A 16,294-nucleotide genomic window follows, 5' to 3' on the forward strand; every position below is an offset into this window, starting at 1 on the left:
GCCAAAGGGGCGACTGAAAGCTACTGTGGACTTGCGGAGGTTGTTCAAACACTCCCCCTGCCCTTCCTTCACACGCTGCTTTACTTTACTGTACTCCGTGTCCTCTGATCTGATGCAAATTGCTGCTGGAGGAAAACTCCCGGCACAGCAGTTCTCTTTCCAAATAAAGCAGCTCTTTAAAAAGGAGAAAAAAGATACCATCAAAGCAATGCCAAGAGGCAAACTAATGCTCACGAGTTATTTAACAGTTCCAATTGCAATAACTCCACCATTTGCTAAGAGATGTCAGAGGGGCCAGATTTGCACCCCATAATGGTGGCACCCCGTTTGTGGAGCGCACTCCCCAGAAAGGTTCACCGGGCGTCGACACAGTGTTCTTTTCCACACCAAGTAAAAACCTTTTTATTCACCCAACATTTTGATATTTAAATTTTTGACAACTTTTATTCTCATGCTTAGCCACAGTCTACTTTATTTTATTGCATTATGTGGGCTGTACTATTTCTGTCTATTTATTGTATTGTTTGATTATGCTGTAAACCATTCTGAGACACTGTTAAGGACAGGATAGAAATGGTGTAAATAAATAAATAGTGTTCACTCCAGCTTAAGTAATTACATTTACGTACCCCCTTTTTTCCCCACAAGGAACCCAAGGGACCTAAGTCTACAGAACCCTCTGTTCCTCTCCATTTTATCCTCACAACAACCTTGTGAGGTAGGCTAGGCTGGGAGTGAGTGCCCGGCCTAAGGCCACCCAATGAGCTTCGTGGCCAAGTGGCACTCGAGCCCAGATCTCCCGAGTCCCAGTTCACTCTGCCATGCTGGTTTTAACTGCAGTACATGAAATCCCACATAGATCCTGTCGCAGAATCGCTTGGGGCAAGGGATCTTTTGCAGAATTGTTTCTTGCCCAAATGGCCACCTCAGATTTTGGAATCATGCGACTTGAATGTTCTAGCAGGGGTCCCACAAACCTCATTAGCCAGCAATGCCTTTCTCATGGCCAAGATCCTTTTATAGTATCCACTCACAAGTAAGTTCCATGCAGTGAAGAAAGCTGATTGCTAATTTTATTGCTTCCTGTTCACCCAGAGATGAGTAAGTTCCCCGAATTGCCCAGTGCCACTCTTTCTCCCTGCAGGAGAGAGGTTTTAATTAAAGGTTTCCTCTCGTGCACTTTTCATCCTCCTTTACAAAGTGTACTATTGTTTAAAAATAGTGTGCCAAAGGGAAAAATGAGGAGAAATAAGCAGTAAATGTCACATCAGCCCAACCCTCCAGAGGGAAAAGAAATAGTCACGGGGCAATTCAGGGACGCTATCAAGGGGCAACCTGGAGGTTATCCTTCCCTAATCCCCCCTTCCAGATAAACAGGAAGAAATAAAATGAACTCAATTTGCAAAGACAAAGTGGTTTGATTTAAGAGGCAGCCACTCTACACATTCCTCAGCAGGGCTTTGCTTGGCCACATCAGATAGTCTGGCTCAGTGATGGTGTTGTAGGAACCAAACTCCAGTTTAAAAAAGTATTGCATATTTTTCTATCTTCCACCATTTTTTCCATTTTCTCCAGAACAGAAAAATAAGGGGGAAAGTGGCAGGACTGAGACTCAGAGGTCTGGGTTCGAGTCCCCACTCCATGGAACTCACAAGGTGACCTGGGGCCAGTCCCAGACTCTCAGCCCGGCCTACCTCACAGGGTTGTTGTTGTGGAAATAAGACTGAGAGGAAGAGATTTATGTAAGCTGTTCTGAGTTCCTTGAAAGGAAAAAGAGGAGGGATATAAATAAATGGATGGATGGTTAGATGGCCACATTTCCCTGAAGAACATGTGCTTGACTGTGTGTGCTGGAGGCGACCAGCCGGAGAGGATCTTAGCAGGTCCAAAGGCAATGCTGCACAGGACTCTGGTCAAAACACCCATAACCACCCCTGTTTTTTCTTCCTCTCTCTCTTCTCACCACCACTTCTCCCCATTTCCTCTACTTCCTCCTTGCACGCTGGGTTCCCAAGAAATGGACAGATCGCTCTTACCAGCGGTCTGAAGGGTCTGCTCACATAGGCCTTCTGAAATCGGGCCAAAGTCCGCAGCCACGGTGCAGAAGAAAACCAAAGGGCACCGATCCTCTGGTGTTTTCCTAGCTTTTGTTCAGTGTTTTTCTCCGTTGCAAAAGCCTGAAATGCCACTCACTACTACTAAGAGCTTTGAGCTAAACTTTGCCGGCATTTTGCCGGAACCGTTTTGCCTCCAGCCTCTCCCACACCAAAATGCAGCCCCAGAGAGAGTCTCTGGAATGGAATTCGGCCCTCTGGTTCAACATCCCATCCCAGAAGAAGTTCTATGAATGCTGCAGATTTTGGCAGGGCTACGGGAGTATGACGTGCTCAGCCCAGCCTGTACATGTGCCAGCGATCACACACATTGCCACGCCAATACCTTCAGTGCTGCATTCCAAAGGAGACCAGATCCAGTGCTGCATCTCTCAAACTCCTCACTGCTTCATAACTGACTCTTTCGTGTTCCAGATTATGAGCAGAACAAGGTGTCCATCTGACTTGTTGTGGCTTCCAGTTCCTTCAGTCCCTTTAAGTCCTTCTCTCCTCTGCATTAGGAAGGAGTACGGGTGCCTTGGCAGAACACACAGACACATGTGTGCGCACATGTACACTTGACCCACCCCTTTTCTGCACCTGCAACGGGATTTAGCTCTTGCCAGTGTGCAAGAGCGCATGTGCACATAAGGACATCGCTGCATTTCATCAGAAAGACTCCATCAAGCGTTCGGCGTTTTGTCAATGCACACAGGGGCACTGTTATGGTGACACGGGCAAAACATGAACATGAAACAGGAACCTGAAAGCTGAGACTGGCAGCGTCTTTTCCAGTTCCAGAATTATCTGAACTAAAATTTGGGAGGGGTGAAATGCAGACACAGCAGAAAGAGAGAGGGAGAAGGGGTGTTTTAAAGAGTAACAAAGCAAAAGAATGAGGGAGGTTAATTAGTTTAATCTTAAGCACATTTGCCGTTGACCATGATTACCACTAGCGAAGAATGGCACAGCCCCTTCTTGAGATGACACACAATTTTCGGAGCTTTTTATTACGGTCATTTTAAAAGCCTTTGAAGGCCCCATCCTCCCTCGCCACATAAGCTCCATCATGGAAATCTGCAATTAGGTTTATTTAGAAGCAAAACAGAAAGCGCCAGCATGGCCAACAACAGCGTGGCATCTCCCACTTTCCACGGACTAAATGCCTGACCGTTCCCTTTCTAGTTCGCAGTGCTGATAAGGATAAATGCCTATTGCATTTCCCACCAGGGCCCTCTCTAATAAGCCCTCCACCGTCACTGTAATCCCTTCCTTTCTCCCCTTTCCATTTATTCCCTGGAAATATTCTGATTCCTGACAAATTGTTTTCAGTAGAGTCTTTGTAAGTCAACAAACGCAGGAAAGACCTGCTCTGATCACACAACTATCAAGATATGGTTGTGTCGATCTTGAAGGACTTGCCAATGGATTGTAACAATAAGGAAAGAACAGAGGAAGCGCATTGCAAGAATGTTGGGAGTTTCCCTTATATATGGGTAAGAATTTGGTGTCATCTGGTGCAGCCCATCAGCATGAGTTCTGGGAATGACACAAGGAAATACCTTCTTACCCAATACAGGGAAGAAGAACTGGCGGCCCTCCAGAGGTTGCCAGATTGCAGATCCCATCATCCCTTACCCTTGTGTATGCTGGCTCAGGCAAATACACTACAACAGCATCTAGGGCAGGGGTCTCAAACTCAACTGACCTGGGGGCTGCTGGAAGTAGAGTCTGGGTGAGGCTGGGCCGCATCAAGTATTCCACCACCGTGGTGGTGGGGGGCCACTCATCCCGCCGCCGGCCCAGGCACCGCTGGCGCTTTGAAGGCCGCAGGGCCCCTATCCCATGCCCCACCCGGCCCGGCAATTGGCCCGTGGGCCGCAAGTTTGAGACCCCTGATCTAGGGAATCACACAGTCTGCATTTCTGACATAGTACACAATTAACTTATTGAATTAATGATCAGAAAATGCAGTAGTCACCAGTAATGTAAAATGAGCAGGGCAAAAATGCTGAGGGTAGGTCTATCAATAGCTATTAGCCAAGAACTGGTAAATCAAACCTCCATGTTCAAAGGTAGTGTACCTTTGTTTATGCAAAGCCAGAGAAGAGCAACAGGAGAGGAGTATCACCAATGGATTTATGAGAAGTCAGTCTGGCCATTACTGGAACCCAACGCCTGGCTTAGACAAATATTTCTTGTGATCATTCAGATTAAGTTCTTATTTTCATGTGGGAGAGCAAAATAACTTTTCAGAGCAACCGCCTACTAGGAGCAAGTGCGTGCATTAGCAGCAAGAAACTGAATAATGGATTCCCTGCAATTTGACTCTCCACACACTGGAATCGTTTGACGCAATTGCAAAGAAGAGTGACTAAAGTAAGTTCTACTTTATGGATGATTTCAAATGAACACTTCCTACCACAGTGGCAAGAAGAGAGATAACGGAGATTTTTTCTATAGGGGAGGGGTGTTCATTCCATTTCAGCCTGGTTCTGAGTTGCCATATTGAGGGCTGAGAATTTAGGAAATTTCCAGTGCTATCCTATGTAAAAAAACAACAGAACTACAAGGAGAAACAAAACAATACGAAGTTTGTCTGTTCACACTGACAGTAAACATCAGGAATGCAACCCTGGGTTCTATCTATACACATTCCGGGGGGGGGGGGGGGGTTAATGTTGGAATTTAAATTTTCCCAGGAAGCACACTGTGCTTCCCCGGAGACATGCAAGTAATTCTGAAAATAAGTAAATACAGAAAGTGCTATGGTTTTGTTTCTTTAAAAATGGGAGGGGAAACCTCCACTTCTATCACAACCCACTTAAACGAGTAAACAAGATAAGAACAGCAAAGCACTCTGAATGTTCAACACCCGTGCAAAATAACAAACAACACTGCTGCTATGAGACTTAACACGCAGCCAGCTTTTGCATTCAGGGCTCATTTGGTCCACAGGAAATAGAAACTGGATCATGCAGGAAAAATAAGGAACAACGTGTGTGACACCTCACATCCCAGTTGGTCCCCTGGTCCCACTCAGTAAGGCTGTGTGTGTACACAGTGAGGATGCACACTCGATCTGATGGGTCCTTCGCCCCCCTCATCCCTTCACACCTGTCACCCTTGCAATTTTTGCATGTGGTACACCTGGAGTCCTGCTCTCTAAAACTCCAGGGGAGGGAAAGAGGCACAAATCGACAGATTTCATACGGTCCATAATCAGTTGCTTCTGAGTCCTTTCAGGGAACTGAGAGCAGCAAATGTTTAAATACCATACAATACCAAGTAACGGAGGGAAAAAAGTTTTAATGGCTGTTCACATCAAATCAGAAAAATTCATGAAGCTATTTGAATATGCATACAATGCATTTTGAAAATAGACTATTTTAGCATTCTTGAGCTTTCCTTTCAACAGTTACACATTCCTGTTCTAAGGTCTGTTACACAAGAAGTATCTCAATGTGGATCTAGATTCTCTATCTGAAAAATGTTTAATTCCCATCCAGTATTAGCTTATTGGTAGTCATTGCATTCATATGTTGAAACAGCTCTTGCCAAGCAGAGAGAAAAGGTGGATTCAGATGTTCAGTTAAATAGCCAATCCATAGGTCAGCAAGGACTTTTCTTGGCTTCGGCAACAAGCGATTAAAAGACTCACCCTGTCAGTGTGGTGAGTCATCATCCGATGAAGATCCCAACGATCAGCTAATTGACATGGAAACATGGCCAGCGTTGGATCAACATGCTTGTCCAACTCCACCCAAACAGAAAATGTGATATGAGTCTCAAATGACTAGGCTACTCTATGATAATTACGTGCTGTATGCCAGATGCGTTATGCAACGCACAGGATCATTCACACTGAGAGAAGAGTCGTGAACAGGCAGGAAACGAAAGGATATTCCCACAGCTCCAAAGCGCATGTTCCATCTCCAACATCCGTGGCACAGTGGACAGAATTTGGGGCTGTTGCACATGCCCGAGCAGTGACAGAAGCTTGCTATGTTGGCAAACTGTCTTGACCAAAACCAGAAATCAACAAATTTGTCTCTATGTATCTCCAATACAAAGTTCAAAAGCTATACTCCAGCAAGTTTTAATTATTTCACACCAGCTATACCTTGATCAGCAATCAAGAGGTTTGGCTGAAGCCTTGGAAAATAGATTCACTATTAAAAGCTATTAAAAACACTGGAAAGAGAAATGTCTACCTATACGGCCCAACAATGCTTTCAGCTTTTGAATGGACACCACCTGCGGATATTTGGGATATTTGGTCCTCCTTTTCTGGAATATTTCTGTAATACCTGTAACTCACTCACATATACCGAGGGATGCACATTTCATATAGAACTATCATAGATGATTCATGTCTGTTGCTGTAAGAAAACTGCAGTCTTTTTCTTTTATGTGGTTTTGTTTTGGAGCAAATCACATTTAAAAAGAACCTAAAAATGTCACAAACATTAGCTCACACACACTGTTTCCCAACCGGATCACAAGGAGGAGATTGTGTATGATCAAGTGTAAGAATAGGCCTTATATTAAGCATAAAGGAGCAGGACTGTCCTCCATTCTAGCATTTAATCTGGGATTACACTGTATTTAATTTTATATTCAATTTGAGATTAAGGAACTATGGGATTATATCTTGTGCATGTACTCGTGTGTGCATGCTAGTCTGTTTCAGTTAAAAGATTAATTGTTTACAGTTCAAAAGTGTTGTTAGATGGCCCAGATCAAGAAATGGTGCTCAAAAGAGCCAGGAGAGTATAAAATTCAACAGAAACTGAAAGTGAAACAAGTTTCAGCTCAGGAAACAGGAACTTGGTTTTCAGAAACATGGAAATATCTTCCTGGAAGAAAGAAATAAACTAGTTTTAATTGATAAAAGTCTAAGGCAGAAGGGTAGAAAAACGGAAAGAAGTGTAGAGAAAGAGAAGGGAGGAAGCCTAAAGCCCTAGATCAGTGATGGCAAACCTTTTAGAGACCGAGTGCTCAAACTGCAACCCAAAACCCACTTATTTATTGCAAAGTGCCAACACTGCAATAAAACCTGAATACTGAGGTTTTAGTTTAGAAAAAACAACTCACATCCAGTCGGCAGCGCACAGACCAGTCATGTGAAAGCTCAGACAAGTCGTGGCTAATGAGTCGCGGCTTGTGACATCATCGCCTGGCGCTGCTCCTCCTTTCTGAGCAAGCGCATGGCCCCTGTGTGCGCTGTTATCCGATGCTCGGCTGCTGGGGCGATGCTGGGGCAACTTGGCTCGCGTGCCGATAGAGAGGCGCTGTGTGCCCGCTGAGGCATGCGTGCCAGAGGTTCGCCACCGCTGCCTAGGCAAAGCTGCTGGAACTGAAGAACTGGTTGAGAGTCAGATCAGTAACAGATACTGCTGGGAGACAGAACTAGCATACACCACTTATGTTTTTCTGAGGTTGTTTATTAGCTCATTGCTCACTGTGTGCATCACACATGCACGCATAGCCATTCCGTTGTTGCTTTTTAAAACTCATTTTAAGAACTGAAACTTGTCCTTTTTCTTTCCTTTCTGAAATACTCTGCTCATACTTTACACCCAACCTCACACACTACCTAAATAAATACCACAGACCCAGGGGCTGTTGGCTTGGTGGAGGCAACCACAGGGAGTCGGGGGAGAATGTTTCACTTGGTGGGACCATAAAAGCTGCAGAAGACCAAACAGGCAAGCTGCGGATTATTCTGTCCCCTTTCCCTTTGGAGCAGGGTGCTGCAGGGTTCATTCAGGACTGTCTTTGCTGACTGGCTTTGCACAACCCTGCAGCACTTCAGATGGACTTTGCAAATGTCCCTGCTTATTTGTGCAAGGTATGTGTTCTATCAAACACCTGCAGGGGCGTAGCTTTCTCACACACCATGGTGCACACCAAAATCTCAGTATCACAGGCAGAGTTTGTGCTCTGGCTTCTCCAGGTGGCACATCTGGGGAAAAGCTCTGTTTGAGGCCGCAGAAAGCCATTGCCAGTCGGAATGGATCACACAAGACTAAATGGCCCAATGTTCTGGCCCCATATAGCAGCATTCCCCTTCAGAGGCATTTGCACTACAACCCCCAGCATTCCCATCCAGCAGGGCCACTGACTGAGAATTCTGGGTGTTGCAGGCCGAATGTGTCTGGAAGGCACAAGGTTGGGGAAGGCTGCCATATAGGAAAGCTTCATGTATTTGAAACTTCCCCAAGCAGCGCAGAGCTGGGCTTCTGGGTTTTAATCCTTCCTGTCTACAGTAGTAAGATTCATGTCTTCAAAAATAAATAAAACCTCAGGAATGAAACATAACAGAATGCGTTCACAGCTTTAATGGCAGCTGTGAAAGGCATGCACTTGGCATGGCGTGATGGCAAAACAATGGGGTTTGGATACAATAATCTCTAACTTCACAAATAGAGAAAGGAAAGGAAAGGAAAGGAAAGGAAAGGAAAGGAAAGGAAAGGAAAGGAAAGGGGGGAGGCCTCCACTTCAACTGAACAATATTAATCCTTTGACATTTCTACAAACAGAAAAAAGTTCTTTCGGTATTAAATAACTGTGTATTCTCTGTAGCTAGGAGTCTCCTTCCAAAGAAAGATTAGCAACAGGAAGTAGTATTAAGGAGAAAAGGAAGCATCAGGCTGCATGGAAAGCCTTTAACACCCAATTAACTTCACAGGCAGTTACACCCAGCAGAAAGAAAAGACTTGCACTCCATTCCAAGCTGCCTCCCTGAGTGCAATTCAGAGAAATTTTCTGGACAGCAAGCAGCCCAAAGAAATCTTTTTTTTTTTCAAATAAGATTCTACTATCATTATTCTAACATGCAGTTTTTTAGGGATGGGACACAGAGGGAAGATCGCAATTGATATAAACAACTCGTGACTGTTATTTAGAAATTTACGGAGCTATTGAATTGTCTTTTCCTGCGGCATAGAACATACCGGTCCAAGCACAAAGCAAGGACACAAATTTGCAAGATTATGATGCCACAAAGACCCAGTGCCCCATGGATACAGTGTTGGTCACGCATTGGGACGGATCACCTGGAAGATCTGGGCTCCAGACCCCACTTAACCATGGAACCCACAGGGTGACTTAGGGCCACTGCTCCTACTCAGGCCAACCGAGCTCACAAGCTTGTTGTGAGGATGAAACAGAGCGGTCGACATCCTTGGGATTCGCTCAAGAAGAAAAAAGGCAGCATACAAGTCTAATAAGGTAATGTAATAATAATGCTAATAGCACTAATATTCTGGAACAGTGGTGAAACGATCCATTGCTGCTTTGGAATAGCAAAAGGGCATATCCAAGAATGTTGTTGTTGTTGTTAGTCACGAAGTCCTGTCTGACCCATTGCGACCCCATGGACAAAATTCCTCCAGGCCTTCCTGTCCTCCACCATCTCCCGGAGTCCACCTAAGCTCACACCGACTGCTTCAATGACTCCATCCAGCCACCTCATCCTCTACCATCCCCTCTCCCTTTGCTGGCAATCGTTCCCAGTATCAGGCTCTTCTCCAGGGAGTCCTTCCTTCTCATTAGGTGGCCAAAGTTTGAGTTTCATCTTCAGTGCCTGGCCTTCTAAAGAGCAGTCAGGATTGATCTCCTCTAGGACTGACCAGTTTGATCTCCTTGCAGTCAAAGGGACTCGCAGGAGTCTCCTCCAGCACCACAATTCAAAGGCCTCAATCCTTTTGCGCTCAGCCTTCCTTATGGTCCAGCTTTCACAGCCATACATTGCAACTGGGAAAACCACAGCCTTGACTATACACACTTTTGTTGGCAGGGTGATGTCTCTGCTTTTTAGTATGCTGTCTAGATTTGCCATAGCTTTCCTCCCCAGGAGCAAGCATCTTTTAATTTCTTGGCTGCAGTCCCCATCTGAGGTGATCTTGGAGCCCAGGAAAATAAAATCTGTCACTACCTCCATTTCTTCCCCATCTATTTGCCAGGAAGTGATAGGACCGGATGCCATGATCTAATCCAAGTATAGCTTTGCACAAAGAAAAAGTGTTAGCATGGTTAGCCTGAGAAGAAAAGATTAAGGGGCATCATCATAGTGATGCCAAATATCAAAATATGCTGTCGGGGGGAAGATGAAGAAACTTGTTCACTGTTGCTGCTAAGGATAGGAGCAAATCAAAGGGTGGGCGAGTTTCAAGGAAGCCGATTTGGGCTTAAATTAGAAAAAACCTCCTAACAATGAGTGTGCTTCATCAGAGGAAAAGAGTGCTTTGGGAGGTGGAAGGTTCCCCTTCACTAGAGGCGTTTTGGCAGAGCCTCGATGGCCATCTACCAGGGATGCCGCAGCTGCATCCTGCACTGTAGGGGGAAAAGGTGGAGCGAGAGATCATTAATAATGGCACCTGTAGAAGCTACAGCACATCAAGAGGGTCAAATTTATCATGGAAATGGGTTCATGTTGACCCTGTGGGTGCTTCGCAGCTGCTGGAGACACCGTTCCTGCCAAAAACAAATTAATTTCCAATTTCAGGAGCACCGGAGGAAGCTGCATGAAGCTTGAAGGGCCCATCTGACCCACCCCAGACTAGATCATCTTGAGGGTCCCTTCCAACACTTGCTTCTAAGTCATGGCACCTGGTTTCTGAAGATCTTTCATACCTTGCACGCAATAGGGGTGTGCTAACCCTGGGAAAGCCAGCCCATTTGAACCCAAAAGAATTCCCACCCACTTCCAACCCAGTGACTGGAAGCAGACCAAGTGGGGGAAAGGTTTCCACAGACTTCCATCACAGAGACAGGATGCAGTCTGCATGTGTTTTAAAATGCTAAGAACACTTGCAGAAATGTGTGCAATTTGCAGAAAGTTTTGCCATTCGTGCAGATCACAACAGTTTGCACACTGTACACACACTAATACCTGAAAAGCATAAGGATTGAATCGCACAAAATCAGCTGCTCTGGGCAAATGGACACCTGAAAAGCAGGTGGTCATCTTGCCATTTGTGCAAATTATACAATACTGGCTGATTTTACACAAATCGCCTTCACTTTTTTAAACAAGTCTGGCAGACAAAATTATAGAAATCCACTGGACAATCACCTGCCCCCATCAGATTCCTCACATATCTCTACATTCAATATTCCTTACTGTCCAAGAGAGTCTCCCAAGCATTAGAGCAGCAGGGGAGAATCAACAGACTGGAAAGATCAGTAAAAATCAAGTTACCCTGATCTGCTTCCTCTAGCGGAAAGTTACCAGTGGTTGCATCTGCAAGGGCTGTACCAGCACTCTGCGGGGACTGCAAGTAAGGGTGCCTGCCATACAACTGGTTTTTAAAAGCAAATGTCCCTGAAAGCTTCTGCGCCTGTTTCCTCACTTCTGTCTCTCTCACACACTCACATTCAAAATGACCAGGAGTCAAGATGTCCATAGCAAATGAGGTACCTGGAAGAAACTGCATCTTCCTGTGTACAGCAAACTAATAATGGCAGGGAATGCCTGCCACGAGGTGGCACTTCCCCTTGTGTATATTAGAAACCAACTCATGGCCTGAGCATGCAATCTTACCTAGCCACAGAGGCAAGACACATACACACTAACTAAAGGTATTGGTGAGCCTTGGGGTGGGGGTCCCAATGTCTTGCAGAGGCTAAAGGGTTAAAAGAATACATGGGGAGCGAGGGGGGGTCACACAATAACTTTATGAGGTCTGAGCATGCTCAGTGGACAAGAAAGGCTAACTCTTGAAGAACAAAAACCAGCGAAGCAGAAGACAGAAGGACGTGTCTTGAAAGACAGTTTGGCTGGCTAGAATCCTAAAAAAGATCACTCCACACTGCAAAACTGTGAGCTGGTCTCACTGTCCATTGGAGATTGACCATAATGTGCATTATTTATGCTCAAGCTTGGTATGAAAGTCCCCGAAATGGTACCTCTCCAAGTTTCCACTACTTACAGTGGGCAGAGAAAGAAGGCTCTTCTGTTTGCAGTACTAGAACCAGGAATCTGCCATAGCTAACAATAAAATATGGTTAGAAATACAAGGAAATGAGCATTCCTCACCATTTGCTTATTTTAGCCAGGAACCATAAAAAGGTGAGATTGATGGTTATTGTGGACTCATTCAAATTATCAGAGCTGTTAACTAGACCAATAAACTCAGATCCAAAGTGCACATTCTCAAAGCACAGCCTCATAAAAATTGGATGCCTTCCTCAAAAAGGCACTCTCTTCTCTCTCCCTCTATCCCTCCCTCCCTCTCTCTCTCTCTCATGTCAACACAGAAATGAGTTGGAAGGACAATGTTTGGCATCCTGATGCGGAGTTCTCCGGGATGCAGGAGAAGAAAGACTGGGCAACAACATACCCCTTACAAATCCCACACCTGGCGGCTTGAGCAGCAGATCTTCCCATAAGATTGAACAGACCCAGGGAACCTAGAGACAGTCCATGGGCGCAAGAAGCAATACAATCCTTTATAATACCTTGGAAATCTATTATATCTCCTCTGCTCACCTACAGCAGGTGATCCGGGAATCCAAAAGGAGCTCAGCAGCTGGTCACCCACAAGAGTTTAAGGGAGACGTCATCTCTTTGACCTGCATCCTCTACTGTGTTGAATGTCAATGGATGGCCCTGGTTCTGTATTCTGAGTGAGAAACAGAAGTTGAGAACCTATGGTCCGCCAGGTATACTTGGACTTCCTATCCCATCACTCCCTGGCAGCATGGCCAATGGTCAAAGGGTGATGGGAACTGCACCCCCTCATCTGGAAGACCAGAGATTTTTGAATAACATTAACCAGTGGTCAGAGATTATGGCAATGGAAGCCAAGCATATGTGGAACATACCAGGTTGAAAAAGACTCCACTACGTACCTGTGAGATCCATCTAGAGAACCAGAAGAAACAGCCAGCAGGTTGGGCAGCAGGGACGGTCGCGGAAGAAAGAGCATGTACAGAAAAACGATGGTCCCCAACAGGACCTGGGATGCCGTTGTGAATGACCAGTCTGACCTTTACTGTGTTGTGGGGGTAACTTTCCAGTTTACCAAAATGCAAGGCTCGAACTGGAAACGGCACAAGACAGTTTGGCTTAATACTGTCTCAGTATCTGCCTTCTCACACATCCTGATCAAATCAGAAGCCTTCTTCCAAGTGTCCAAAGCGTCCCCCTGCAGCAGCGGCTCTCTACGCTGTTTCTGTCAGATTCTCCAGAGTCAGTTCCGCATAGCCCATTGCTCATCCCTTGGAGGTCAGGCTGAAACTTGCTTTTACTCCCAGTGAGAGCCAGTGTGGTGTAGTGGTTAAGAGCATGGGACTGGGACTCAGACGATCTGGGTTCTAGTCCCCGCTCGGCCATGGAGCCAACTGGGGGACTTTGGGCCAGTCACAGACCCTCAGCCCAACCTACCTCACAGGGCTGTTGTTGGGGGGATAAGATGGAGGAGGAGAATGATGTACGCTGCTTTGAGCTCTTTGTAGGAAAAAGGCACAATATAAATCACAATATAAATAAAGAAATACTCCCAAGAATTTGATGCTGTAGGACATGCCTTTTTAATGTTAGCTTAATGTTAGATTCTGGTTATGTCACTGCTATCTGGAATACACTTCTCAAGCCATTTTACACCTTTGCACATGGACAGATTTTATATTATGTTTGATCATAGTACAGGCCTCCTAGAGAGCTTTGGCTATTGGGCAGTACAGAAACGCAATGAAGTCTTTATTTTCGCCAACAGATACTGTTTGGATCACTGCCAACACTTTAAAGTTGCATCCAAAACAAGACAAAACACCCAATGTTGAACGAACATGGCAGCAGAGTCATTGAACTGCCGAAGAAGATGTATAAAAACACACTCAGCATCCGCAGGAGGTTCATCTGCAAGAGCAATGAGCTTTTATTTTCGGTCATATGCATTATTTACTGAACGCTGCTCCCAGCTTGTGCGAGAGAAGTCGAGCAGCACGCTCCAATGGGCTGTCTGTGCTGGTCCTTCCTCCAGAAACCCTGGCAATGGGCAGGTTATCTTCCTTACTGCTTTCCCAGGTCGAAAGGGACGTCCCCTATGATGTATCTCTCTGCAAAATCTCTGCATCTCTGCTCTGAACTCCACAGAGTCATTTGGCTGCCCCAGTTTTGTGTCCCTGTTCTGATTAGATATCAGCACAGGGATGGAAGGGAGTGAGAGCCGAGCGCGTGGCCTGAGGCAACGTGGATGCTGCCTGCGTTTGCGTCACAGGGAGCAAGAACCGGGGAGAGAAAGTAGAGCCGCCGCAACGCTTCGGAGTCCATGCAGGCTACATCTGGGAAGCCAGGGTACTTTTCTGGGTTGTGTCAGATTTTTTCGGTGAGCGTTCTCTTTTCATCTTTTCTCTCTTGGCTGAATTATTTAGATTCAGCTGTGCTTCACTCTGAAGACAGCATTTGGAGGAAAATGGATTCACACTCTGGGGGTCTTTTCTGACCAAGTAGCAAATGGGTAAGCAGGCGGAAAGAAGGATGAATTTAAATACAGAGAGATCTGCTTGTCACTTTAGAAAAAGGGCTACAATCCTGCAAGTGTCTCCTTGCTGCAAACTGCCTCATGCAAGAACCAAGTTGCAAAACATTTTTCCCCATCCCAGGAACTCTTTCATAGTAACTAATACATGATTTTCTGCCCTGGAGTAAAATTTATATTGAAGTGTTTCAAATGTACAGAGATGTCTGCAAGAACAGCAGAGGAGGTGAAACTGAAGCTGGAGTCTTCCAAACCTTAAAATTGCTATGCCACCCTAACTGTTGAACCACAAAGCTTCCCAAGTTGGAAAAGAATCAATCAATCAATCAATCAATTCTTTATCTGGCCATTGACCAGCAAATAAAACACAAAATTACAATTAGTTAAAAATAAGGAAAATAATTCTAAAATCACAATTAGTTAAGTTAAGAAAAAGTACAATTATTCTAATAAAAGCCTAAGAACATTTAGAGTTGATTCTACAGTGGACTGCAGAGACTACTGAGCAGTATTTGAACAGTACTTGGCTGTGGTCAAGGAGATAAAATCAGATTGAGCAAATAAAAGCATCTTAAGATAAAAAGGATCAGAATGACCAGGATATTTAGAAAAGAGTGGGTATAAAAATTCTTGGAGAAAAGAATTAAAATATGTTTTATTCCTTTGCATTGCATGCTTATCCCACCTTTTTTCTTCCAAGCAGTCTGAAATCGCTCATATGAGCCTTTTCTGTCCATCTGATCTTCACAACAATGCAGTGATGTAGGTTAATCTGAAAGTCACAGACTGGCCCAGTGAGTTTCATGGCCTGAACCCAGATCCCCATCCAACATCCTAAATGTAGCATGGTTTATCTGCCTCAACTGTGCTTTGCTTGGCAGGCTCATGTGGGAGAAGGCCATCCTTCAGATACTCTAGTTCTAAACCATTTAGGGTAATACACTGGGCTTCTGAATTGTGCTCAGAATTGAAATGTGCTCCAAACTGAATTGGTAGAGGTACAAAATGAAAAGTATCAGACTAAGGTGCTTCATTAGGCATGGCTGAACAAACCAAGGGCAGTACATTTTGCACTAAGTGAAGCTTCCAAACATTTCTCAGAGGACCTTCCATCTGCCTTCAGGGGGCATTTGGCCCTACAGCATGTGGGACTTCAGTCCTCAGCTCTATCAGGTTACAGGCCACCTCCGGACCCGCTCCTGCCCCCCACAATTAGCACAGCCAAAGTTCCACCTGAGATGCCGAGACCAATGTTTCTAGGCCTTGATCCATACTTTGTGGAATTAACTTTTACAACTTCAGATGCTCCTGTTTCACACTATCCTTCTTTTCCTTAATCATGAAGTGAAACCATTTAGCATCAGGATTTGGTTATCCTTTCAGGTTCAGCTTCAACTGAACTAGCTCTGGATCAAGGATAGCTCCAGAATTGATTCACTTCCGCTTCACAGGAGAAAACAGAATGACACTGATCTAGAAAGGGTGCAATCTATGGAATGCACTCCCCAGAGAGGTCCGCCTGGTGCCGTCCTTATTTGTTTTTCGGCGCCAGGTTAAGACCTTTTTATTCCAGCGACATTTTAATAAGTTTTAATATTGTCTTTTCTATGTTTTTAACTGCAGCCAGTGTGGGTCAGGAATTTATTTGTTGTATTTTATGCTGTAAGCCGTCCTGAGGCTTTTTGCAACAGGACGGCATATAAACATTTT

At 45.0% G+C, this 16,294-nt stretch overlaps 1 protein-coding gene across 6 annotated transcripts in view; it reads right to left on the reverse strand.

Annotated features, from left to right (window-relative positions):
* PDE3A (phosphodiesterase 3A) overlaps positions 1 to 16,294 on the reverse strand; it is a 296,763-nt gene that overhangs the window by 200,954 nt on the left and 79,515 nt on the right. For 3 of the 6 annotated variants that reach the window (XM_044452152.1, XM_044452150.1, XM_044452151.1), the window contains exon 1: positions 5,755 to 9,706. The exons of 2 other annotated variants lie outside the window; for them this stretch is intronic. In XM_044452152.1, the coding sequence (XP_044308087.1) occupies positions 5,755 to 5,820 (66 nt within the window). In that variant the 5' untranslated portion in view covers positions 5,821 to 9,706. Of the gene's footprint in view, positions 1 to 5,754; positions 9,707 to 12,591; positions 13,398 to 16,294 lie in introns of those variants that run through there. One more of the 6 variants, XM_044452155.1, reaches the window with a different exon arrangement.

The sequence above is a fragment of the Varanus komodoensis genome, unplaced genomic scaffold, assembly GCF_004798865.1.
Source record: "Varanus komodoensis strain SLA01 unplaced genomic scaffold, ASM479886v1 scaffold70, whole genome shotgun sequence".
Taxonomy (NCBI): Eukaryota; Metazoa; Chordata; class Lepidosauria; order Squamata; family Varanidae; genus Varanus; species Varanus komodoensis.